The following is a 26,897-nucleotide window of genomic DNA, read 5'->3' as shown; positions in this document are numbered from 1 at the left end:
TTGGATCATCCTGAAAAGTAAATTTTGGACTGATTTGTGATTTCTGGATAGAAAACAGCATTATGGATATGGGACTTGTATTCTGGGTAAAAGTGACAGTTGAAAGTCAAAAACATCTTGATTGATGTGTTTCTTAAAAACATGCAGCTTTGGCTTCAAAAGATTGATTACTTATGTATTATTGTGGTGTTTTTAGCAGCTGTTTGGAAGCAAGATTTATGATAATATTTTCAGTTTTAATAACCAATTTGATATTTTAATGTAAACTAGAGATATCAGTGCTTCCCCATTTATGTCAATATCTATACACGCATGACTAGAAAATAGCTACCAGACAAACACTTTGTACTAAAAATGAAATGGTCTTTTGAGTTGGCATGTTTTTTTTTTTTAGATAGATATTTTTAATCCATGAGTTAATGTATATTCAGTGTCTTCCTCCAAAATCAGCCCTGAGGAGGAATTTTCTTATAACTTATTTTTGATAACGGACAGGAATAAATGTGCTCAGTGCAGAAAGTATTTACAAAAAAAGAAAACATCATAAACAATAAAATATTTGCATCTTAGGAGACCAAAGGTCAGGACTGATCCAGCCGTTCTACATATGTGACCCTGGACCACAAAGCCAGTCAAATTAAAACCTCTGAAAGCTGAATAATTAAATCTTTCCATTGATGTGTGGTTTGTTTGGAAACTACACTATTTGGCTGAGATACAACCATTTAAAAATCTGGAATCTGGGTGCAAAATAAAATAGAGAAAATCACCTTTAAAAGTTGTCCAAATGAAGCACTTATAAGTGCATATAACTAATCAAAAATTAAGTTTTGGTATATTTATGGTAAGAAATTAATAAAATATCTTCACAGAACATGATCTTTACCTAACATCCTTGTGATTTTTGGCATAAAAGAGAAATGGATAATTTTTACCCATATACAATGTATTGTTGACTATTGCTCCAAATATACCTGTGTTACTTATGACTGCTTGAACTTCCGTACTTTTGTGCTCCAGTGTCACATATAAACAAAGTTTATATATATATATATATCTTTGTAAAACTGGTCTGAGATGCATGCACATATGTTCACTCGTGCAGAGAGAACACCTTTTCATCAAGCATTTTTTATTTTTTTGTGTGTCTTTGATACGGAATCTTATCCTCACAATGGATTTAAACTGGCTTACAAAATGGAATACTGGGAAATTCAGAAGTCTTCAAGGGAGTCAGGGTTGCAGGGCAGGGTGAATGTCCTCATTTCTGAGCACTTTGTACGTGATCCAGTAGAACACGTTGAAAACGAGGAAGCTGAGAGGGAAGACGGCTCGTGAGATGGTGTCAATCCGCTTTGCTCGTTCCACAAAGCGTCGGCGGATCTCAAAAAGGATGTGGCCGGGCGGCAGGCCCGCGAACATGGCAGCAGCCTCAGAGAGAGGTCCATCCCCAGACAGACAGCTGTCCATCCCGTATCCTGTGAAGTACAAGTCCTGATTCTGTGAGGCTAACTGCTCTTCCTAAAGAAAAACATCACAACAAAATATATGAATATACACTACCATTCAAAAGTTTAGGCTTCAGAATTTTTTTTAATGTACAGAAAAATACAGAAAAAAAATCAAATATTACAATTAATTTTTTTTATAATTTTATATTTTAAAATGCCTTTTTTTAATGTGATGGAAATGCAAAATTTTCAGCAGCCATTACTCCAGTCTTCAGTGTCACATGATCCTTCAGAAATCCTCCTAAAATCCTGATTTCTTGTCTTGTTATTATTATCAGTGTTGAAAACAGTTAATAGGATTTTTTTTCAGGCAAAATTTAATCAATTGAATGCAAATTTGAATAAAATCTTTCAAAATAAAATCTTAGTGACCTTAATCTTTTGAATATTTTTGTATACATTAAATTATGTGACTACAATGAAGAGTCAGTCATTACAGCAAAATAAAAAAGCCTTGAATAAATTATAATTTATCAAAGAAATAAACATGGACATGTAATATTGATTTGAGTTGAAATATTGACCCTGTAGATTAGCTGAAAGTGTCCTCTTAAAAATATGTTAATTGAATTGAATGAATTTAAGTATATCTTAACATATTTGAATATTTTTAAGTATATATTAATAGGCCATCCAATGGGCTACTTATAACATGTTTAGCTGCTTTGTAAAATGTCTATTTTAAATATCACTTAAAATAAAAATTCTGAATGTCGTTTTAATTTCTCTCTCATCCAACTCTTAGTTTCTCTTTGTGATGTTTTTGTTTTATTGTTTTAACTGGAAGATAATATGCTACCAAAGATTAATGAAATGTATTATTTATGTATAGTTATGTGTGGCAAGATCATCAATCAGTTATCAAACTTGCATTTTTATGAAAAGGGTAAGACAGAGTGATATGAGAGACGCAAAAGTAACACAGTTATGTGCCATCAACAACAGTAAAATAAAAAGTTAACGGTCACTATAAAAAAAAATATATGTCATGAATGACTAATAAGAAATACATATTTCTAAACCAAGAATGTTCATGTGTAAATCTTTCATTTGTGCATATACCCGAGCACAGGCACTGCACCGGCGTTGTGTGCTTCTGCTTGGTGTATTCCCCGTGATGTTGTTGCTTTTGTTCTTCATCTCTGCTCCTCCAGCCTGACCAGATGCCTGAAGACAATACAAAGACACTTATTTAAAAACTGAGTCATCATTTATTCAAACAATAAAATATTCTCTTCCTGTGGACTCCTCAACAGACCGCCCCTGCTTCTCTGTAACCATGCATTACAGATCTGAAACGGGGTCACAATGTACCTTAAAAATCTCTAGTGACCATGCACATTTCTACTCTAATATCTTTAATTTGTCAAGACATAACTAAGCCAGTGAGCAGATTCCATGCTGAACCATCACATCTAACAGGGAACATTCTCTGGAATTTGGATAACATTTCCTCAGTTATGAACAAATATTCTTCCAGTAAAGGTAATAGAACGGTCATTTAAAATTGGTCTTTAATAATGCTCGAAAATGAATAGAAAATACACAAATACTTAAACACTCATACATCATACATCACTTATACATCATTCATAGAATGTTTTTTTTTTCCTGAAACATCTTAAATGACATGTATTTAATGTTTAAACTTGTTTCAGAATGTTCAGGACAAAAATTAAAAAGTAATGTTTTCATAATAAAACATTTGTTCATTTGAACTTTCAGAAACATTACAAAATTTGTATAACTTATTGAGTATTTTAGCAAAACATTTTTAGCTGGAATAAAAAAAAAATTACTTTCTAAGATACATGTATTCTCTAAATTTTTTATTCTAAATATGTTTAGTCAGTTTCAGCGGTTTTCTTTGCCTTTGTGCTCTGCCTTTTTTTTTTTTTTTTTTGCCCTTTTGTGCCAGCTTTCTTTGGCTTTCCTCAGTCTTCCCTTTTTCCAGTTTACCTATTCTTGGTGGTATTTTCAATAAACATCTGTGTGTGTATAATATCAACAGTGACAGCATATTTGTTCCTTAGGGAAAAGATGCTTTTTTGAGTATGAGATCCAGTCAGTTAGGTGTGTTTGTGTTGAATTGCATTGTGTAAAGGTTGCTGCTTTGGGTGACTTAGTGCACCGGAGATCTGACAGCCTACTGCACTGTGCTGCCTGTGACCAAACAGCCAATCAGAGTGTGCTGTTGTATGTACATTGTGCCTAAAATTCTGAGTGCAGTAGTGTGTAAGCATGTTTATATGTTAAATGTCTAAAAGCATCCCTAAGGCAAATGAAGGAGCATAGCACCACCAACTCACACACTGTGTCACACACACACAGCCTGCCTGCAGGGCGATAGAGGGGAGATAGAGGAGGAATAGAAAAGGACAGGATAGTGTAATATTTATTCTCTCTGCTTTTTGTGGCAGGACAGTGTCTGCTGTGTCCAAAAGAAAGCCACGATATCTCTAAACTAGATGGTTACTAAAGTAAACAAAGTAACTAAGATAGGGAAATGCAGTTTCAGCTGACAATAACTCCTGAGAGGAGTCTGGGAATAGCCTTCTATTCCAGGCAGACATAAAGCCTGGCTGGGTCATATTATACTTCAAAAATCAAAAGACAGAGCAAGAAATTGTGAAAATGAGAAAACGTGTTATATAAAAAAAAATGAAACCAATTTTTGCATTGCGAAATTTACAACTACCCCCACCACCACCATTCTCATTAATTAGCATAATGCATCTGGATGTTTTTCTTAAGGGTGTTTGTATTTTTTAATGGAACACTTATTTTTAAAAAAAAAGATATTAAACAGACAGACAGATAGATAGACAAGTAGGTTGGTAGGAAGGTATAGGTAAGATTTTAAAAATGTTTTTGACATAAGTATCTTATCTTATGCTCACCAAGACTACATTTATTTGATAAAACAAATACATTAATATTTGTAAATATTATAACATTTTAAAATGACCATTTTCAATATTAATTTATTTAAATCTAATTTATTTCTGTGATGGCAAAATGTAATATTTAGCAAACATTTTTGCAGTCTTCAGTGTCACATAAACCTTCTGTGTTTCCCTCTAGATCTATGTTTTTAACATAACGTCATTAACGTCTTATGAAAAACTGGATTTTTCTGTAACAATGTAAAAGTCCTTACTGTCACTCTTGATCAATTTAATGCATATTTGTGGAATGAAATGTTAATTTCTTTAAAAAAAAAAAAAAGCAGTTTTTAAGTACAGTCTGTTTTGCCAATCAGTCGTAGATTAAGGTTCAGAAAACCTGTTTGAATACAATGACTATTTTAGCATTTCCATTTGGTAAAGGAGAAATAATGCTTAATTTAATAATAATGCTCAATCAGATCAGCAAAACATTTCGTATTCTACTTCACCGAGACATTTTCCAGATTTTAAATCCTGCAGCTCCTTCACTTTCTTCCCATTCACATTGTCCTACATTTTTGTGTGTAAAGAAAAGCATTACTTTGTGCAATATTCATAACATGGCTTCATGCCATCACTGACCTTCCCTCTCTGCTCTGGAGGGGGCCAGCAGGCTGCTCTCATGAAAGATCAAAGAGACACAGTGGTTGTGCAGTTTGTTAAGGGCACTTAACGCATGTCGCGTGTGTATGACAGAGGAGAGTTTCAGACTGCCACTCACAGCTCTGTAGCGTTGCTCCTCGCGCAGTTTTCGCCTCAGTCTGAAGAATTCTTTGTGTTGGCGAGAGACAAAGTTAACTGCTGCATACTCCAGCAAAGCAGCAAAGACAAACAGCAAGCACACTGCCATCCAGATGTCAATGGCCTTCACATAGGACACCTGTACGCATGCACAGGCAGTCTCTATTTTAATGGAATATTCTTAATGGATTAACAGATATAATGGAAGTTTAGCATCTGTCAAATGCTGTCGATTGTCAGAGAAAACCGTTTTAACAGGTCATACAAGTTTGGAATTACATAGGGTAATTATATAATGACTGAAAGTGGACTAATGGATGGATAAAGTAGACCTTCCTTCCTACCTTAGGCAGGGATGCTCTGGATCCAGAGCTCTGTGTTGTCATTGTGAGAACTGTAGTGATGCCCAAACCGACACGGGCTGGGGCGGCATCCATGTTGATCCAGAAGGAGACCCATGACAAGATAACTGTTAAGAGGCTGGGAATGTACATCTGGATCAGGTAGTAGCCCATCTGCCTCTCTAGATGAAATTTCACCTCTATACAGGTGAATTTACCTGGGTGAAACAAATTTAAAAAACAATCAAAACACCATAATAACAGCATATCAATGTTGTAAGCAGTGTTGAGTAGTTACTCTAAGAAAAGTAATTACTAGCTACAACTGCATAGTGTTTTGTACAGGCAAGCATCAATTACATTTGACATTATTATTCCCTGTAACATTCATTACCTAACCACTTATGAAATAAGTGAAATCAATAAACAAAATCAATAAACATTTATGCTGGTGAAATTTCAATAGCATACCAGTGTTGTAGTGTTTTGTACAGTATCCCAGGTCTTTCTCCTCTTTCAGGACAAACTGGGGCAGCGTGAGGTCATCAGCCACCTGCACTGGGCCTTCATCCAACCACTGAAATATCAGATCATTCATAGTGTAGCCAACTAGAGAGAGAAAGACAGACAATAATCAGCGTATAAAAGAGAAATTAGATAAGAAACAAATAAGATTAGTTGAGGATGTTCAGTCTTACAGCTCTCTAACTGCATAGTGCAGATCTGTATGTCCATTGGGAAATTCTTCAGATCCATAGGACATGACAGAATCAGAGTGAGTCTGTGTGTGTGAGAGAGAGACATTTCTGATGATCATCCATGTATTCATTTGGAATGATTGAAGTAATCTGTAGGGGGTGATATCGAACCTGATGCTATACAGCACATTTCCATTCTGGAATATCCTCAGTAGTTTGTTGTCTGTGGTGACCTCGTGAAAGTTGGCACCCTTCTCATTGGCGAAGAACAAGTCTGGCTTCCAGATGGAGTCCAGCATGGATGGGTCCAGATCCAGAGAATCATCTGGATACTCTTTATAAGCCAGCCGTGGGTCATTCCACTGCTGCCGTAGGAAAACATTCAGCCGATAATCCTGACGAGTTAGTGTTCAGAAAAAAAATCAGATCACATTCACAACAGCTGAGTCAAATACATTCAGTAAAACTTTACAGATATCTTAACATTATGACAGATGTTAATATACAACAATTATATTGATTGATTGATCTACTTAGTTAGTAAGTTAATTATATATGAATAACAAATTAGTAGACTTAATTCATAACAGCACTGGAACTTTTCATATCACTCCACTTTTCTGTGTTAATTATGGTTGCCATATTGTGTCTAAAATATCAGTTACTAACTTCCAATTTATCTTGAAATCTGTTTCAATCTCATAAAACTGAGTCTGATCCAAATATAGTCTAACTGTCATGTTCAGGCTTGATTCTGAATATTTTAACTGTTGTGAAAGTTAATAAACATATTTCTTATAAGCTTTTTAGGCATCTTTTACATGTAAATACACACACACACACACACACACACATATATATATATATATATATGTGTGTGTGTGTGTGTGTGTTCATTGCAGTGTTTTCATAATTCATAGCATGGCTAATGAAAACTCTAAACCAGTTTAATGCTGCCAGTGTGTAATTTTGATGTTCATTAATCTAATACATACTGAAAGGTTCTCCCTAGGAGATATGAGTATATGTTCAATGTGTGTGTGTGTGTGTGTGTGTGTACCATGGTGGTTTCTGTGATGGAACCAAAACTGTTGATAAAAATGTTGCAAGTGACATTTACAGGAGGACCTGAAAAATGAAAGAACAACATAATAAGAAACATTAGCATATGATGTAACCCAAATTCTGACTTCTGTCATGTGTGCATTTGCTACGTGCTTAAAAGTACAGGACAGCCTGTGCTGAAGGCCTCAGCTGAACTTTAGACTTAGAAGACTTCTATACCAATATGGAAATAAGAAAAGTTAAAGATAAAAGATTTCCACGAAATGTTTATACTTCTAAAAAAAAACAGCATGATTCAGAGACGTTTATATTCCATCACACGTCTGTTATTTGGAGTCATTCGAACCCCCCCATGTGGGTTCTTAACAAAAGAGAACCAGACGATTAATCTTCTGAGGTAGGACAGTTGGACTTTGAACATACAATCTGCTGACCTTACGAAATAGGGAACTGAAATTAGGCTGCAAGGGCTAGGATGTATTTTCGGAGAAGGATGACGACTGTTTTGATATCTGTTTGAGACGTGGCTGCAGAGACGTGGCATGGGTTTGATACAGATTCGCAGGGCTATAAGAGGAGGCAAATTCACCCCTCCTTACTCTCTCTCTCTCTCTCGCTCAGACTGAGTTCAGCCTAGACCCTTCTAGCTGGACTTAGTCTTTTCTCACCTTCTTTATCTTTGATTCCGGGCTCACTTGAATACTTTGAACTTCTCTCAGGTTTTATTTATCTCAGATATGATTATTATTATATTATTTGTTATTATATGAATACTATTACAACCTTTGACTTTTGATATGCAGGGTATTGTTGTATACTTTGTATTATTATTTTTAACATCTTGATTACTTTTGAATATTATAATGCATTTTGTATTACTTTTAATTGGGCAACATCCATCATACATGGATTGCTTTTAAAACTATATTAATTTTGGGATTTGTATTTTCTATATTTGAAGCTGATTTTAATACTTACTAATCTGTTTGCAAGTTATGAGTTGTATTCTCATTTCCTATATTCTTTGAATAAATTTGCATACTAAAATACCACCCCACCGTCTGACCAAGATTGAAGTCTCTAATTTTTTGCATCAGCATATTTCTTAAAAACTTAAATTTTAACAGATTAGATAAATAATTCACACAGAACTGACTTGTGTCAGCCTCAGTGTCTTGAATAAAAATTCACTAGCAGCAAATAGCAACAGATAGTTTCCAAGACAAAACACTGAATGAGGTATATCCAAATCAAATGACAAATTTTCATGAACACACAGCGGACCATGCTATTTAGCCGATGTTTAATTAGCATTCAGTTGCTCTGTAAATATTTAATTGCAGCATTTTATTTATTGATTTAACGTTCATGACATTAGTGATATATATATAGCTTATCAGAGGGGACATTCCCCCCACACACATGCTGACAGCCACATCTCTGAGATGTAGAACAGATATGAAATATACACGAGCTCAGAGACGCCAACAGAGAGAGCGCAAGAAAAAAGAGAGGAAGGAGGAAAGAATAAGTATATATATAAAAAAAGAAATTCCAGTTTTAAAAAACATAAGTAAGAGAATGAGAGGAAAGGACTTATTTAGGTCTGTGGGTTAACATGTACTCGAGCAGACAGCATAGCAAACTAAATGGCCCTGATGTCAGCGGAGAAACTGCCCCTCACAAATCCTCACAGAGGCTGTTGTGACACTTTTTACGGAGAGAAATCTAGCGTGAGCTGACAGCCGTATCCTGCATGTTTCTAAAATCATTCTCATCGTCTGGGACTGAAATTCTGTCTTGTATTCTGTTGGTTTTCGTCTCTGAACGCCTGTGAGTTTCTCTTGATGAATGTTCACTGGGAGTCTGTGTAAAGTGGGGATGGTAAAAAATAGACGGGAGAACCCATGGGGGGGGTCACATAGTTTAATGAGATCTTATGTTGCTCTGTGTTTTCGGGCCGCAGCACTTTTTCACACGCGAGGCTCACAGAGAATGTAAATATATTCTTTGCTGACCGCATCACATTTTCGTAGAGTTCTTGCCAAAACAATCTATGTAAAAGAGATTAAGCTGCAACAGCAGTTTTTACTTACTTCTGTGTTGCTTTAAATTATTTTTTAAAAATGACCAAGATATCATTAGAAGAAAGTAACAGAAGAGAGTGAGAATGAGTTGAAGACAGTATCAGACTCCTAAAATCCTGGAGTCCCAGGCTCACGTGTGTCTGACAGCAGGATTCAGTAGAAGGAATTCAAGGCTAACACAGCTTTGCCAGAATTACTGGTGAGGATAAAGGAATAATTCACCTAAAAATGATATTTCTGTTCGTGACATGTCCACTGGTGGAGAAGAAACCTGCTCAAAATACTTGAGGGCTGCTGCTTTGAAGGAGTCTTTGTTAAACTGAGTGTGGTGGATGTCTTTGGGATGGCCTGTGATTGCCTTTACTCTACAGTTAATGAGAAAACAAGAAAATCCCGCTCACTATCAACTTGCAAAACAATAAAAATAATACAAATATTTGAATGGCAACGTTTCGATCGTATGATCTTCATCTGGCATCAACATTTTATTCAAACTCCATTGTATTTAAAACATGACAAATCACAGTGGAGAATCATCAATATTCAATCAAGATTAGTAATTGAATGAGCATCAACTCCACACCACTCTACAGTTAATAAAATCATCATATATGAAAAAATGCTTATTTGGTTTCCAAATGTCCAGTGTAAACATATATTTTGGTTTAATAAAAAAATCTGGGGTCAATAAGATAATTATTTTGAAATAAATACTTCTGTCCAGCAAAGGATGAATTCAGCTGATCAAAAATGACAGCAAAGTCTTTTTTTTTTTTTCAAATTAATGTGCTTCTTTAATATTCTATTCATAAGTCTTAAAGAATCCTGTAAAATATATCACCGTTTTCACAAAAGTATTAAGCAGCACGACCATTTTTTAAACTGTGGTGAAAATAAATGTTTTTTGAGCTTATTAGAACAAATACTGAAGAATCATGTGTCACCGAAGACTTGAGTAATGGCTTAGTCATTCTTTGCCGTCACAGAAATAATCTTCATTCAGAAATCTACAGAAAATGGTTATTTGAAATCGCAATTAATATTTGGCAATATTACAAACATTCCAAAAACTTACTGACTGTAAACATTTAAATGATAGTGTATGATAGATATTTACTATTGTTTGCCTCTCATTTGCATAAAGATGAGCATTTCACAGTTTTTTGATGTACTTATCGTTTGCTATACTCACATTTTAAGAGAAATCACATTTTCTCTGATAGAAATTAAAACTATAAACAAAACAAAAAAACTATGCTGGAGCAGATTTGAGTTGAATCCAAACCTTTAAAGTTGGGCCTGATCCGAGCATCATATCCAGATGTTTTTCCCATTAATTTGTCCAGAAAATCAGATGGTGACATGGGCTTCACCCTGCTGCTGGGCGATTTCAGCTCTTTACTAAACACACACCTGAGAGAGGTTAAAAAAATACACATCAGAACATCCAATCTGCAGCCACCTCAAACAGATCATCGTATTAGAGAGCTGTTTTTGTTTTAAAGTGGGGTCCAAAGTCAAAGAATGAATATGCTTTTTTCAAAATCTTTAACTTTTCTTTAATATTCTGGTTTTGTTAGCAACCAGATTTAACGCCACCATTTATTTTGAACAAATGAAACTCTTTGCATTCATCTCTTCGTTTCTGTCTTCAAAAACCTCAATTAAAATTTGGGATTTTAAATGACTAGAATTACATGGCCTTCTGGACTGTATATGTGCATGGTTTATTAATAGGTATGCTCTCTATGAGCTCCTTCAGTCCATTTTAACATTCACTGCTGCCAAAAGCCTCTATTATCATTCCGTTTTTGACTGAATGCTTTGGCAATAATGTATGCCAAATTAAAAAACTAATGGTAGAGGGAAATCTGGTTTCTAACAAAATACCTGAGGAGTTTACTTAAAACCTTTAATAAGACTTTAAATGAGCACATCAGAACATCTGTCCCATGTTTTATTAAAACCCCTCTCCACCTAACACATATTGTCTGTTTCTCTGTGAGGCTGCAGTAAAAAAAGAAAAGAAAATAGCAGTGACAGCTTTATTGCTTTGGACCTAATTGCAGGTTGTTTTAGGTGTTAATCATTTATTTTATAAGAGTTAAGTAGAAGTCCAAGCAGAGAAAAGGACGGCACTTTCTCTCACACACTTCTTAATCCAATCTTATTCCATATTTAGAGACATTTTCTGGTCTAGTTCCTTCTCAATTTTCCTGTCTGTTTGTGAGTAGGACTGTGGCAATTTCGATTTGTGAAAGTATAAAGTCTGTTTCACGCAGCGTATGGGGAATGGAAATAAGACACAGAATGAATGCATCCTCAGGTGAATCTTACAAGCCCTTATTGTCATTCTAAAGAAATGTCTTATAATTCAATCTCATTACGTGAACTTCAATAAATCTGCAATTTCAGTAACTGTGAAAATGACTTCAGACAGAGCTGTCTCTATTTGTCAGCCTCATACTTCAGAGACCCAGATACGAAGAGGCAACAAAAACACACACACACACACACACACACACACACACACACACACACACACACACACACACACAAACATAAGAACGCTCTCCAGGATTAAAATAAACCTATAACCCATGAAGCCTACTGAACTGAACACACAAGCCAAATACACACGACTGAGCACACAAAAGCAAACAAGTAGCTATGAAATTCACATAATAGGGAAGAAACAGGTCATTTTAACCAATTACATACATAAACACCTGAGTTTATCTGAAGACACTTCAAACTATATTTAGATTTTCAAGCAGCCTCTACAAGTGTTTTAATGAATCACATGGTGACACCAGTGAGAAATGATGGCACACCTGTGAAAAACTCACCTTGTGACCCCTTCAAACATCCACCAAACCAGTAAGAGCTCCAGCAGGATCCTCCAGAACAGAGAAAACATCCTTTCACTGCTCAGCTGCTCTCTTTTAATCCCTGGTATCCTGTGGCAAAATCTCAGTAAGCAGATGTGTTTTGGAGGGGCAGGACGCCCATTCTGATGCACTCTGGTCTCTCCTCCACTGCCATCTGACTGAGCACTGCATCCTGAGACGAGCACACTAAGATATGTTAGTGTTAGTGTATGTCTGTGTGTCAGTGTGTGTGTGTCTGTGTGTGCATAGGGGGTCTTCTGCTCTTTCTTTTTCTCTGGCCACTTGCTAGCCTGAGGTGAATTTCTACCATGGAGAAGAGAAAAGGCAACAAGGCGTAAGATGCATTTAAAGACTTTTATCAGAATAAACAACTGTGACACGACTCCACCTGAGGGGCTCCAGATCCACATCCCAAGACGCACTGCAGCAGAGGACAAACATCCATCCATCCACCTCTTCTGATATCTGCATTCTTGAGTAAATTCGGAAGATCAAGTGCTTCCTGTTAATTAACAGCATGAATTTAAACTTTTAGATTTTTTACATTTATATTTTAGGTCCTGTGGCTAGTCAGTATTTCTTCTGAAATTTCCACCATTTTGGAATTTATTTAAATATAAGCTATATTATAATAATTTAAAATAACTTTTAATATTTTAAAACGTACTTACTTCTAATATGCTGGTGTTCAATAATCCATTATAAATGCTGAAAACATTGTTATCTATCACTATTAAGAATAAACTATATATTATAAAAATGAAAAATTTTTCAGTATTCTTTGATGAATAGAAAGTTAATGAGTGTATATAGATATTTAGTTTTCTCTAAATATAGGTGTGTGTGTGTGTGCACATTTTTCTGATATCAAGACACAGATTTGTAGTGATAAGGGTATAACATCGGTATGACAAGGAGGTGACTTTTCAGGACTTTACCCCATGTCCCCACTTTTCAAAACACATATAAATCAAACACAATGGAGTGTACTGAAAATCTGAAATAGCACAAAGTTTCCTGAGAGGGCAAGGGCTAGGTGTAAGGTGACAGAATATACAGTTTGTACAGTATAAGAACCATTACGCCTATGGGATGTCCCCACTTTTCACAAAAAACAAACCTGTGTGTGTGAACAAAGTTGACAATTTGTTTTTGAGAGAAAAATGTGTTTCAATCATTTTCTTACCATCATAATGCTTAACATGAACCATCAGCTGTATAGGAGAAACATGGAATAAAGAAGAGAGAAAATTAAGACTAAGAATATAGAGTGGGTGTAAGAAAAACTGAAAGAAAGAGAAATCTGACTGAGCTTTATGTGTGTGTTGAGTCACAGTCGATAACTAGGCCAATGTTAATTTCTAATGTATCTTCACTCCAGAGTGAACCAAACTAAAGAAAAACAGCCCCAGATTTGTCAGAAATCACACAAACATTGTCTTGACCTCAAGAGGAATTAGAGCAAATGCCCAAACTACACCACACACACATTTTCACTCTCAGATAATATAATTTTCCAAGACCCTCCAAATAAACACACACACTTCATTGATTCCTACGTATTAACATGTCTGATAACAGGATTATTAATTAATGAATCATAAAATCTGAAATAACACAAACACAGATGCGCTTCCACTCGTCAGTGTCCACAGAGGTTAAATTAACCCAGGCATCCTCAACTGAGAATTGCTGGCTGACTGCAGATTAATTGAAAGGGAAGCAGACTTTATGTGTGTAGGCTAATGTATGTACGGGTCAGTGACATCCACCCTGTTCATATGCTTTACAGAATATCACAGTCCCGAGGAAGTTTATCTCGGAAACATCTGATCTTGTTTTTGTGGACAGATTTTATCCCTGCATCCTGGTGCTTGTACAGAACTCATTGCCATCTATCAAAATACAAATTATATTTAATCATTTAGCAGACATTTTTATCCAGAGTGACTGCGAAAGAACAGAGAACATGTTTTCTCAATATTGGAACTCGATTCTGATGTCCAACACCTGGATGAAGAGATAATCTGTACATGGTACCCTCCTCAGTGATGATTAAAGTGTGACAGATGCATCAAAATAACAATAACAAATAGTATTTGGATATATCAAAATAATTCATTAAACTTCAAAGGCTCAAATTGTATTTTTTCCATGGCACTCTGCAGAAAGACAGAATGCTATTACTCTGACCTGTATATCAGAGCACTGAGGCATAAGGAAATGGGTCAAGGCTACTTTAGGGAACATGTTTGCAGGCAATCACAGGTTTAATGAGCCTTAACATATTGCATCTTCTCTACACATCTCAAAAGCCTCAGGGTCACCCGTATCAGACACACAGGCATTCAGATTTCAACCATTGAATGTCTTGCACTTGAAGAGGGTTGCTAAGTTCCTCTGACCTCTGGAATGGCCAAATAATTACTGTACATTTACCATGTTGGCAAATGTTTTAACAAAATCCAAGCCAAGAAAAATTCAAATCAATCTTGAGACAAATTCAAAAATAACTTACTTTTATTTAATCTTCATTTGTACCAGCTGCTTTAATCGTGCAGGCAGCAAACAGTGTGCTACCAGACGTCAGAGGAATGTCTCTCATCTGGTTTGGTTTGCTTCAAAATGCAACTTTATTGTGATATTCAACAAAAGTGGATATCCTGTCTGATTTCGAAGAGGTGTTTAGAACGGATGCATTCAAGAATTGAGAATTGAACAATTACTGACCTCAACAGAAAAAAAAAACACACACACAGCAACTTTTCAATACAAACAAGAAGTGTGGATTTCCCTGGGTAGAAAATTGAGTGGTACAGTTTTAACCAATCCATGGGCACAGCGCCACCTTGCAGTCTGGAGTCAGCATGGCATGTCCTGATCTCAAAGACTTTTGAGGTCAAAATGGCAGATGACAGGCTGGTGTAAGTCTGTATGTGTTTGTTCAGTGTGTATGTGTGTGTATGTGTGTGTGTGTGTGTCTTCTCCCAAGTTCAATCCACATGGATTTGGGCAGAATGCCCTTGACACAGTGGACAGAAAACAGAGAAAACACAGATTGTTCAGTCTTCATGGATGTTGAAAAGCTTGGCCACCTCATTAAGATCTGCATGTTGTTCTCCATCTTTGATTATCTACAAATACACAGACAAAACAACAAATAAATATTTTTCAGAAAAACGATTCAATAAAGATGGATGGAGAAAGGAAATGATATCTCTGCTCACCTTCCTTGCGATGGGCATTCTGTTAAAAACGTTCCAAAGTACAATTCCGACCACTACGTTATCCCTCAGGTAAAATATCACTCCTTTCCCATAATCCTCCTTCTGCTGGACAGGACGTGGAGGGGCCACTGTTTCTGCTTTCAATGTCCCGGCAACTGCCTCTGTCTCACTCTCGGAACGGATTCCGGTGCCTGTAAACAAAGAAAATGTTGGTTTTGTTTGTCCGCTGTTATTGACAGGACCCAGGAAGTGGTAATCCACAAATCCAAGGTAGTTTTAGCAATCTACATGTCAGTAAATGTTTGCGTACCTGATTGTTCGGTTGCAGCTTTTGGTGTGTCCTTGGCTGTGGCTTTAGCAAACACTCCCACGGTGGGCAGACTGCTGTCCACTATACCGATGGCTTCGTATCCAACATCTGGACCTAGATCACTCCTGAAGACAAGGACATATTGTGAGTGCTGAATAATACAGTTAAAAACACATTAAAAGGGGAGTTTGTTGGAGATGTGTGGTCACCAGAACATCGACTGATGCCAGTAGGGTTTGCTGGCTCCGGTCATGTTTTCTCCAGCCAGTCTGCCGCTGACCACCGCGTGATCATGATGCTCTACGCGCCGGCGGCCCAGCTTGATATCATAGAAACATGCAGCATCTCCTGCCTAGAACACAAACACAGAAGAACCTTATGTGTGTTGAAAAAATGTATGATGCAATCAGAACCAGTACAGTTCCTATGAAAACCGAACCAGCCATTCTTTAGGATCTTCTGGCTTACTCTCCTGAATACCATCAATATCAGTATTTTTAAAAGATCTCCTCTCTTCCCTTTTGTATGTGTTGCTGGAGAAGCCATCAGCCCTACGTACCACCCAGATGTTGGAGCGAGCCTGGAGCTCAGCATTAACCCGATACCCTCCGAAATCAGAGTCCACCTCTAGCCCGGCAGATTTGGCAAGTTCCACACTAGGCTCCAAACCAACTGCTGCTACGACGTGGTCTGTCTCAATCTAAAACAACAGCATAATCATATTACTTTGTTATTAGCAAGGCTAGGTTATGATTGTCTGACGGAAAAGCAGACTCACCAGTCGTCCATCCTTCAGTTTGATCTCCAATTTGTCATTTTTGTAGCTCACATTTTTCACTACAGCATCCATGATTATGTTCACACCCTCTATGAATGGTCAAAAGGTTGACTGTGGTTAGCTTAAACTTTTCAAAATACCTACATTTCATCTGGACATTTACAGCTAAACATGTATGTAAAACAATAGGTTTCAGGCAGAAACACTGTTTCTCAAACACTGTCATTGATACAGGTAATCTTACTCCCCCACCTCAAAGCACACGCTATTTTTTGAGCCATTGCCATGTTGGGCTGCTCAAACAAATGTGCTTTATTCATCCTCTCACCTTTCCGGACTTTCTCAGTGGTCCAGTTACTCAAGTATTCAGGAAGTACTTTTCCCATGTTACCCTTCTCTGGGAACAGCTGGATCACCTCCAAACCAAGGTCAGTGGCTACAGAGAGGGAGAGAGGGAGAGAGAGAGAGAGAGAGAGAGAGAGAGAGAGAGAGAGAGAGAGAGAGAGAGCAAGGGCAAGGAAAAAGATAGATGGGGAAATGTCAGCTGCATTTTCAGTAAAAAAAAAACAAAAAAAAAAAAAAAAAAAACACCTTTATAACATGAGAACATGTAGATACATACATACACACACTGACACAGTTTTTGTTTTATGTGGATGTATTTACTCAGTGCAACTTATAACATCAAAGTGAAAGATATAACCCCTGCATGTCAGGAAAAAAATAAATAACCGAGTTGAAAAAAGGATCACGCCATTGTGTCAGTATGTTGTTAAACCACCTTTTGCTTTGATTACGGACTTTAGTCTGTTTGTTTGTCTCTTCTAATTTGGCACATATGGCCTTTTCAATATTTGCCAACTCTTCTTAGCAGAACTGCTCAAGTTCAGTTTAATTTTAATAGGTTTCAGTTCAATATTAGCCTCATCTCCCTCAGAATCTTTAAGATGCGTTTTGGCAACGCTCAGACTGACTGCATACGGCCTTTCTAGAGGAGTGGCTTTTTTCTTGCCACTTGGATGTTATAAGGTGCACTGAGCAAATACAGCTGGATAAAACAAAAACTGTGGCGGTCTTCATTTCAGGCTGCAAAGCAACAGAATTTGATCTTTTTTAAGGGGGTGATTCTTTTTTATACCCACTCTATATACACATATTATAATAAAACGGTCATCATTATTTATACATATAAATTATAAAATGTATACATATATACTTTTTTTTTAACCATCAACACTTAGACAATTATTATATATATATATATATATATATATATATATATATATATATATATATATATACACACACACACATACACACACATTTATATATCTCTGAATGACAGTTGAATGTTTGGACTCACATCTGCGACCCAAAGCACATGCTAGTTCGCTACCAAGAAAACCTCCGCCAATGATGGTAATGGATTTAACCTCCCTGGAGATCTTCTCTAGAGATCTAAAATCTTCAATCTACCAAATAGAACATATGAAAATTAAACAGATGTATATATAGAAGACAGGGTTCTGTCCAATAGTACTTTTTCACAACACATTTCCATCACTTTTCCAGTCACTACATTCATAGATTCATCCTTAGTGGTCTGTGACATGCATAATAAACATTAGAGATTAGCATAAGGGTGCCCTCCAGTGGTGTTTTGCACATTTACATTTGTGCATTTGGCATCTCGTGAGATGATGTGCATATGTGCTTAATAAAAGAGCTTTTCTTATTAAACATCTTATTCTGGCTTGAATTTTTAACTGTACTGACACTAGATCGAGGTATAATCTGATACTGTCAACATAAAACGCCATTCACAACCCACTTGACAAGCCTTATGTGACGTGTTTTAAAAAAATAGAAAATTCAATGTCATGTTGACTTTAACATACTAATGGAGGATCTCATTTGAACACTACTTTTTAATTCTGCTTGTCCCGAAACCAATAAATGTGCCATGAGACATACTTTTCTAAAGAGGGTTGTCCTCTTCATCACTTCCTCTCCAGCTCTCTCAATGACTTGCAGGTTTCTAGGCACCCCTCCTAAAACACACATACATTTTATAAGACAGTCAGCAATAGATTTTACACCTCTGCATTCATTTATGTGTATATTTTACATGCATTTTACCTGTGGCAATCAGGCACTTTTCATATGAGATCTCTGCACCATCACTCAACTTGACTTTATTCTCTCTGACATCCATGTGTACCACCTACACCACAGTTACAAAAACACACACAAACAGGGGTACGATGAGGACAAGTCATCCACATGCACTTATGTATCCATAAAACATTTTTTCCCACTCGTGGGACCTCACTATATTTATACTTATTCATAAGGAAATTATTTAGAACACAGCTCAGTAACAAGAGATGCTGATGTCAGTTTCCCACCTTACGGCCCGTAAGCACAGCCACACCCCCATTCTCCACTTTAGCAAGATCCGTGGGACTGACGTAGAACGAGGGAGGTTGGAAGTAAATACTAAAACAAGCAAAAATAAATATCAATATCATAAAAATCAACCCAAAAAATTTCAGAATTCAGAAGCAATTGTCTGAAACAAAGCCAGCGCATTAGTGTGTGATCAGATCTTAGGTGGTCTGGAATATTCTGACACACACCTCCTCTCTTTTCCATTCCATTGTTTGAAGCGCAGTGTTTCAGTGGCCTTGGGGTCATCGGAGAACCAGAGTTCTTTAGATAGAGGAGGTCTCATGTAGGGCAGTTCAGACTCCTCTGTAACAATCAACACCTGTCAACAATCAACAACAATTTGATACAATTTTAGAATGGAGATATTATATAAGCACCCACATCCTCATATTTGGGGGTTCTAAACAAAACCTGTTCTAAAAGTATTGATTACAGTATCCTGTGAGGTTCAGCATAATTCTGCCAAACTACCACCAAACTGACAGACTCACCCTGGCCCCAGGGTCACGTGCGCGGATAGACCTAGCTGCAGCGAATGAAGCCGTGCCTCCACCAATCAGAAGATAGGCAGCGTGTTCAGGGACATCTGAATGAGCAGCAGTGGATTCAGTAGCTGGAGCTGGCTCAGAAACTGCAGCTGGTTAAAAAAAAAGAGACATTTAGTACAAACGAGCATTTATGAATAATTTGACCTGAACACTGAATAAGAGTATGCACTTAACATTATCTGTACAAGAATATGTAAGTAATCTCAGGAACACAGCGCTAGAATTGGGGAGAGATTAGAATTTTAATGTAATATAAGTGCAAACTGTACCCCAAGTAATCTGGAAACGTGGCTGAAAATCATACATTTGTGACATTGTACCATTAACATTAGCCATTAGCGTTACAACAGTCACACAAAACAACCATTGGAAAGAATGAAAAAACTGAATTGGAAAGAATACAAGGCTTTGAAAAGAAGAGAGGACAATGTGGTTTATAAAGACAACCATGAATGAAGTTCAATGATAAATGATATAACCACCCTAAAACAGACCAAGACATAATTTAGTCAACTCAAATAAAAGAGCATTTGTATCCATAAATATCAAAAGTGAAGTGACGGAAAGTTTAGAAACAGGTGTCCATATGTGTGAAAGAAGTAATTATCAGTATCTTTATCAGTGACATGTTTAAACTGATTCCCATCCAGTCAAAACTGGACTCTTACCACTTTCAGAAACAGGTGAAGCCTCCGGAACATGCGCAGCGATGATTACAGGTGTAGGTTTGGTTTCTTAATCCCATGTAAGAGGAGAGGAAAGACGTTAACCTCAGTTTCCAAAAACATTTCCTCTGTAAAAAAACTGGATTTCCATGCAGATGCGTTAGGCTTACCAATCTCAACTATAGGAGCTAAGGGTTCTTCACTCTGCAGAACTACTAGAGCTTCAGCAACAGGTTCTGTTACAGAGATTTCAATGACGGGTTCTGGTACAGAAGCTTCAACAACAGGCTCTGTTACTTGGGTTTCCACAGTGGGTTCAGGAATAGAAGCTTCTACAATTGGTTCTGTAACAGGTTCTTCTACAACAGGCTCAGATTCTGTGAACTCAACAACAGCTTCTGTTACAAGAGGTTCTTCAACAGGAGCTTCTGTTAGAGTAGGTTCTTCAGCAACAGGCTCTAATACCACAGAATGAGCAAATCAGAAGAATGTTTGACCACTCTTAACAGGTTCTAAAGATAGTTCAGGAATGGAATCCAGATATGTTGGAGCATATAAAGCAAGATTATTAGTAGATAACTGACTAAACGAAAACATCCCTAACATTTTTTAATGCTCTAAATCTGAACATTTTCACGCTTTGATGGGTTGTAGGAGTGGTTAATTTGGGGTGGGTTCATCCAGTGAAAATTGGAAAAATAATGGATCCAGGATCAGGAATGAATTTGTAGGACAGAAAAAGAGGTAAAAACATAAGGAAATGTTAAATTATGGATGAATGTGAATGTATCAGGGTCTTCATCTACTTCCTGCCATAGTTGCAACATCTTCTGTGTGACCTTCCATTTTCCAAATTTGTGGAGGATCACCATGTTACCATGAAGATCCTCATATCTTCTGACATATCAAAAACTATCAGGATGGACAATTCTCTGGAATATTCTCTTAGACTCCACTACCATTACACTCTCTCCTTCCAAGAATAAAAGCTCCTGCTTTGGCACTCATAGATGCTAGTTTGTTCTGAGGCTGGGAGAATGTGTCAATGCAAACCAAAAAGTACAGAAACTCATGTACATGTGCATTAATAGAATATTGTTCCAGAACAGGTCCTGATGAGAGTTTCTCCAAAACATCATCTTCATTGTGCAAGTGGAGAACAGAACTGACAATCCAGACAAATGGATGGTCTAGCCATCTAAAAACCTTTCCAAACATTTCAACATGAATAAAAAAGTAAAGCAAGATAATAAGCAAGACAAGACAGCTTATTTCAAAACATCTAAGAGTTAGTTGGAAACACGGAAAAGGGAAGAAAGAAAATAGAGGTGGAAATGATTGGTTGGTGATACAGACAATGTGTGATGCAAAATACACAACTGACAAATGAAAGACATGACGAAGAAGAAAAGACACGCATCATGCATGTCCATCAACAACGAAAGAACTTCATAGATTATCGCCTCTCTCCAACCACTTTTGGCCAAATGGAAGAAAGAAAACTGGTACATTTTGTACCACATTAACCTCTTAACTTGAAAAGGCATAGTAAGTGAAATTTAGAATAGAAACAAATGGATGCTCAAGCGGTTGGGTAAGGAACATCAATGGAGTTACCCACAAAGCAGTGTCAAACGCAGTCAAATGCCTGACAGTGAAGACCGTTCACCATGTATGAGTAAAAGTGGAAGGTAACGGTGACAATTCTAAAGATGGCTGAAAGTTTACATTTACAGTTCCTAGCAGATGCTTTTTAAAGTTTAGTGAACAAAAAAATGCATCTAATGCAGAACTGTTAGGTTTCAGACAATGTTAAAACAATGCAAAAGACAATTAATAGGAAAATTACATAGACAGACACAGACATGCAGTATGCAGTGTCCCAAGAAGCATGCACAACTTAATGTGACAGTTCATGTACATTTTACCAGTTTTCTATTACAGTTATAAGAAAATCATGGCTTAGGGCAAATAAACAGAAGGGTGGTTAGGGGGATTTACACTGATAAAGGCCAAAAATCGAACTACCTTTTAAATTCATCATTACAATCTATACAGTATAGAAGGGTTGAACAGGAAACGGTGACTACGTGTACAAGCTGATGGTTGATCTATCCAAATCTGGAACTCCTGTTATTGTATATTGTATATCAGTACACTGTAGAGGCACATCTACGCTATCATTCAAAATGTTGCAGTGGGTAATATTTTTTTTTTGTTTTTGAAATAAGTTTCTTATGCTCACCAAGACTGCATTTATTTGATACTGCTTTTACTTTAAATACAGTAATATTGTGAAATATTACTATTACAACTGTCTGAATAGGTTTTGAAAATTTCATTTTTTTTTTTATTACAAGCCATTACTCCAGTCTTCAGTGTCACATGATCCCTTCATACATAATTCTGATATGCTGATTTGGTGCTCAAGAAACATTTGTTGCAATATTAGGCTATGCACACACCAAAATGATGACACTATACTAACAAACAGGAGCTGCCTTGCTTATTGTACATAATACAATATAATATACTATTTAATATGTTCAGGTTGTTAATCCCTTTTTTAGACTAAGCAGAGTTAAGAATTCCCAAGAAACATATCCTACTGAGTGAAGTGTTATTTCATCCTGCATGAACAGGACATTCTGTGAATGTTAATCCCCATATATGCACCAGTGACAGTGACATATGAACAACCAGAGCCATATGACCTCAGAGCACAACAGCACTGCATAACTTATTTCAAATGTTCATTTTAGGTTTCCAATCAAATCAGAATGTTGTCAGAGAGCTGGCAAATAGTAGATAAATCTCTGGTTTTGCTTTGAATTCAGCAACCAATGTGCAGGGAGTGGACTACAGTGCTCTGTGTGTAAGGCTGTGAACAATGTGCATATATAGACAGAAAGATGGAGAAAACCTATAGCAGAATGTGGAAATAACCACTCACCTTCTTTTGATTCTGCCACAACTGCAGCTGAAACACAAAAGACAACATACCACTGAATTAAACTGTAAATATATAAATGATATACAAAACAATAACTTCTAATTGAATGACCATGATTTATAATTTGGTGTGTTCATGTGGTTAGTATATTTACTTACTGACAGCCTCAGCTGCTGATGGCCTTTGTTTTGGTCTGTTGGCGATATCTATCATACGCTCATTATATCTTTCCTTGTCCCCTGAGACAGTGCGGTACGCCTTTAAACACACAAACAAATAAACAACACTTACATTGAACTCTGCAAATATAAAAACCAACATCACAGCTGCTTGTGACTGATCAACTAGAATGTGAGAACGTTTATGACTGATATAAAAGCAACATTATTTATTACATTGAAGAAAACTGATGCAACTTATGATCCAGAGTTTGAAATGGAACTCTGAAATGGAGACTGAAATTTTGAGCATACTCAAAAAAAACAAACAAAAAAAAAGTGTCTGACAAATGCACATATAAATTAACATTAACATGATTCACAAACCACATAAGCAGTGCAATTCTATTATAGGTAAAACTTGAAGCAATTATGTGAGGAAATATATATTATGTGCACTGACAGTATGGAACTGGGTAGGGTTGCACCATCCATTCATAAGGACTAACCTAAATTAGATTGCAAAGTCCACACTACAGGCTTAGTAACTACTAGCTAGTTTGTAACTAAATCTATGCATTATTCGGTTGCACCAGTTTTTGGTAAGGTAGGATGTAGCTAGTAGTTCGTAAGCCCTGAGTAAATTAATGTTGCATAATATGACGTTTACCCTAAGACCCAATAGAAGCCTTCAAATATGTGAGCAGAACTTGTTTAGGGGTGTCGGCTAAAAGAAGAGCATATGATGCAGCATATTCATTCAGTCTGATATTTTATTCCAGCTGTTACTCCTGACCAGATGCTTCTGTAAATATCTAATTTATATGTAGAGTTATGCTTCAGATAAGTGTAATGGTCACCATTTACGTCAAAACTACATCAAAAAAAAAGTTGTAACTTGTGTACAGCTGGTATATAAGCCCCAGAAGAATAAGCGAATCATAAAGGGATATTTACATAAACTCCTCCCCCCAGACATGTTGCTCCAACCAGGACATAATACAGAGTGTTTTCTCCGCCCCCTCCTGCTGGCCCTGATGACATCTGGGCTCTCTGTACCATCTCCAATCTTCTCCCATGTCTCAGCACTGAGAAGTCAATCAAAAAATATATATAAACATATATAAAATGATGCATGAATGTATCATTTTCATATATTTTATATAAATATCATATTAAATGCAAGATGCAATAAACTGTCTACAACTGTCATTGTAAACTGTCTACTTTATTGTTTAAAATAACTGTTAATAATGTCAAAATAATGTCAAAATAAGGATAAAATGTTCCATCATTACTTAGCATAACAAATATATTAATGTAAAATGAAACAACATATTTATTCTTACCCGTACATACTAACATGTATAAATGAATAAGTGGTCATACAAAAACTATTAAAAACTTCTTGATGACAAAGCCTAGTGGTTCAAAGGATATTGCCAAAGATTAGAAAATTATATAATTAGTAATTTGGGGCTCCTTAAATAGAGTAATTTTATCTCATCTAAAGATTCTTCTTTTAAACATTCCTTACAAGATATTTGGTATATAAACTATCATTACACTGAGGGACATTTTTTCATTCATGGGGAAATGTTTAAACAGGACACACTTTCATGTACGAAATTTTTTTTAAAGTTGCTTTATTTCCCAAGAATATATGTCTGTATAATAAAATATAATTCTATTTTTCAGGGTCTCGTTTTTTTTTTTTTAGCTTAAGGATATAAATTTCTTTCAATATTTTTAGATTTTTTTTTTCAACTTGAAAACTAATTGCACTACTTTTAGTCGTTTAGTGTTTGTCGCTTAGTTATTTCTGTAACGATTAACAACGTATGTGTGCATGATACATAATGTTTTTCCTAATATTTGTTCAGGAACGTACTGTAAAGTGTAAAAATCTGTGAAGTCGCGTAGTGTAATACCTTACAGACAGCATCTTGCGACTCAAAACGGTTACTACGACAACCAAATGTAAAATAATAATAAATATAATAAAATGCAACTTGTATCAGAGAAAATTATACATTTTGTCTAAAGTCCATGTATTTATTAAGTAATACCCGTGTAGTTAACCGGGAAGTACATAACGTTAGTTAACGGTCATTATTGTCTTGACCGCGTCATAGAGCTGTCAAGAGCCACACGCGTGTGAAAGGCAGACTTAATGTTCACCGACCTTGGCCCAAAAATTACTGCAGCTCTTCGTGCAGTCCTGCACTAACGTTAAACCATACAAGCGTTTGTGTTACAAATAATCATTTTGACAGAATTCCCACGTGACTTCGTGTGGAAATGTGTCCATATGCGGTTGTACCGCAGACAGTACTGAATGAAACTTCAACAGTGTTTATCTACTAGACCTTTATCCTACTGGACTTGTGTTTCCATGTAAATTGTGCAAGCCTTTCTGCTAGAAATGAAGTTCACAAGTGATTAGCAGAGCCACAAACTTCTGCTGCCGCTTTCTTCAACTTGCCTGATTTTCTCGCATTCTGCAGACACAGAGTGGACGAGGCTCGCACCAGGGGAGCAAGTTTATTCCATGCTGTCTTGCACTTAAACATCGCAGCTCTGCTGTACTTTTCGGTAAAACAGCCTGGGGAAGTTCACAGCCACTCTCACCGTGCAGCTGTAGATTAAGGCCGGAGAGACCTTCTCAGGTCACACAGCTCCAGCAGGCGCTTCCGGTCTCGGCTGACGGCCCGCCCTTTTTCTGCACTGATTGGCTGCGGCAATGACAAATTTGTGAGTGATTGGTTAGATTTTCTGTCAGTTATAATTTGTCAGCGTTACTCAATTGCCGATTGGTTATTTGTGGGGTACGCCTTAACGACGCCACAGGTCGTGTGACGAGAGACCGCCCAGTTACACTGTATTTAAGTCCCACTGTATACAAGGCATATAGATTTATCTTTCTTTAAAAATTTGAGCTTTATTACTGGCGTTTCATTCATTTATGCATTCTAAATATATATTAATAATATAATAATATAATATTTTATTATATTATTATTACAGTTTAAAAGATATAAGATTATATATATATATATATATATATATATATATATATATATATATATATCCTTTTTTGAAAGTAATAATTTTATTTAGCAAGGATGTGTAAAATTATTTTTTTAAGTGATAGTAAAGACTTCTATTGTTTAAAAAAATCTATTTTAAATACCTGCTATTCTTTTAAACTGTTTATTCATAAAATAATCCTGAATAAAGTATAACAGTGTCTAAAAATAAACAATATATAAAAAAATAAAAATATATATTAAGGAGCATATCTGTTTCTGACATGTGACACTAGAGACTGGAGTAATGGCTGAAGAATATTCAACAATGCATTACAGAAATAAATTCCATTTTAAAGTATATTAAAATATATTTTTAATAACATTATTTTGATTTTGATTATTTTATTTTACTTTTTTATTCTGTATTTTTGATCAAATAAATACAACATTGATGAGAATAAATGACAAAAAAAAAGGAAAATAAAAATCTTAA

General features: G+C 36.2%; 2 protein-coding genes across 4 annotated transcripts; both read right to left on the bottom strand.

The window, feature by feature from the left end:
• Positions 1–948: 948 nt before the first annotated feature.
• Positions 949–14,930, bottom strand: LOC113091444 (glycine receptor subunit alpha-4-like). The gene is made up of 12 exons (XM_026256977.1): positions 14,801–14,930; positions 12,671–12,784; positions 12,241–12,585; positions 10,677–10,804; positions 7,300–7,367; positions 6,411–6,634; positions 6,240–6,322; positions 6,013–6,150; positions 5,545–5,759; positions 5,181–5,339; positions 2,574–2,678; positions 949–1,521 (listed from the first exon to the last, which is right to left on the bottom strand). Exons 2-12 carry the CDS (start codon positions 12,751–12,753, stop codon positions 1,234–1,236), a joined length of 1,836 nt encoding a protein of 611 aa, XP_026112762.1. The 5' UTR covers positions 12,754–12,784; positions 14,801–14,930; the 3' UTR covers positions 949–1,233.
• Positions 14,785–26,081, bottom strand: LOC113091443 (apoptosis-inducing factor 1, mitochondrial-like). Of its 3 annotated transcripts, none has more exons than XM_026256973.1 (19): positions 25,858–26,081; positions 24,330–24,460; positions 23,373–23,472; positions 23,215–23,241; positions 20,432–20,719; positions 20,265–20,330; positions 19,540–19,685; positions 19,237–19,367; positions 19,006–19,096; positions 18,737–18,821; positions 18,572–18,648; positions 17,961–18,069; positions 16,926–17,033; positions 16,598–16,686; positions 16,379–16,519; positions 16,029–16,171; positions 15,820–15,944; positions 15,510–15,700; positions 14,785–15,416 (listed from the first exon to the last, which is right to left on the bottom strand). In XM_026256973.1, the coding sequence occupies exons 1-19, from the start codon at positions 25,943–25,945 to the stop codon at positions 15,345–15,347; spliced, it is 2,208 nt and encodes a 735-aa protein (XP_026112758.1). In that variant the 5' UTR covers positions 25,946–26,081; the 3' UTR covers positions 14,785–15,344. The 3 variants fall into 3 exon arrangements, with proteins under 3 accessions (XP_026112758.1, XP_026112759.1, XP_026112760.1); XM_026256974.1 differs by having other exon boundaries at positions 20,432–20,638; positions 25,858–26,080; XM_026256975.1 differs by lacking the exons at positions 20,265–20,330; positions 20,432–20,719 and having other exon boundaries at positions 25,858–26,079.
• Positions 26,082–26,897: the final 816 nt, after the last annotated feature.

The sequence above is a fragment of the Carassius auratus genome, unplaced genomic scaffold, assembly GCF_003368295.1.
Source record: "Carassius auratus strain Wakin unplaced genomic scaffold, ASM336829v1 scaf_tig00214183_4049273_7079891, whole genome shotgun sequence".
Lineage (NCBI taxonomy): Eukaryota > Metazoa > Chordata > Actinopteri > Cypriniformes > Cyprinidae > Carassius > Carassius auratus.
Note: the sequence above shows the minus strand (reverse complement) of the source record. Positions and strands in the feature narration are given on the sequence as shown.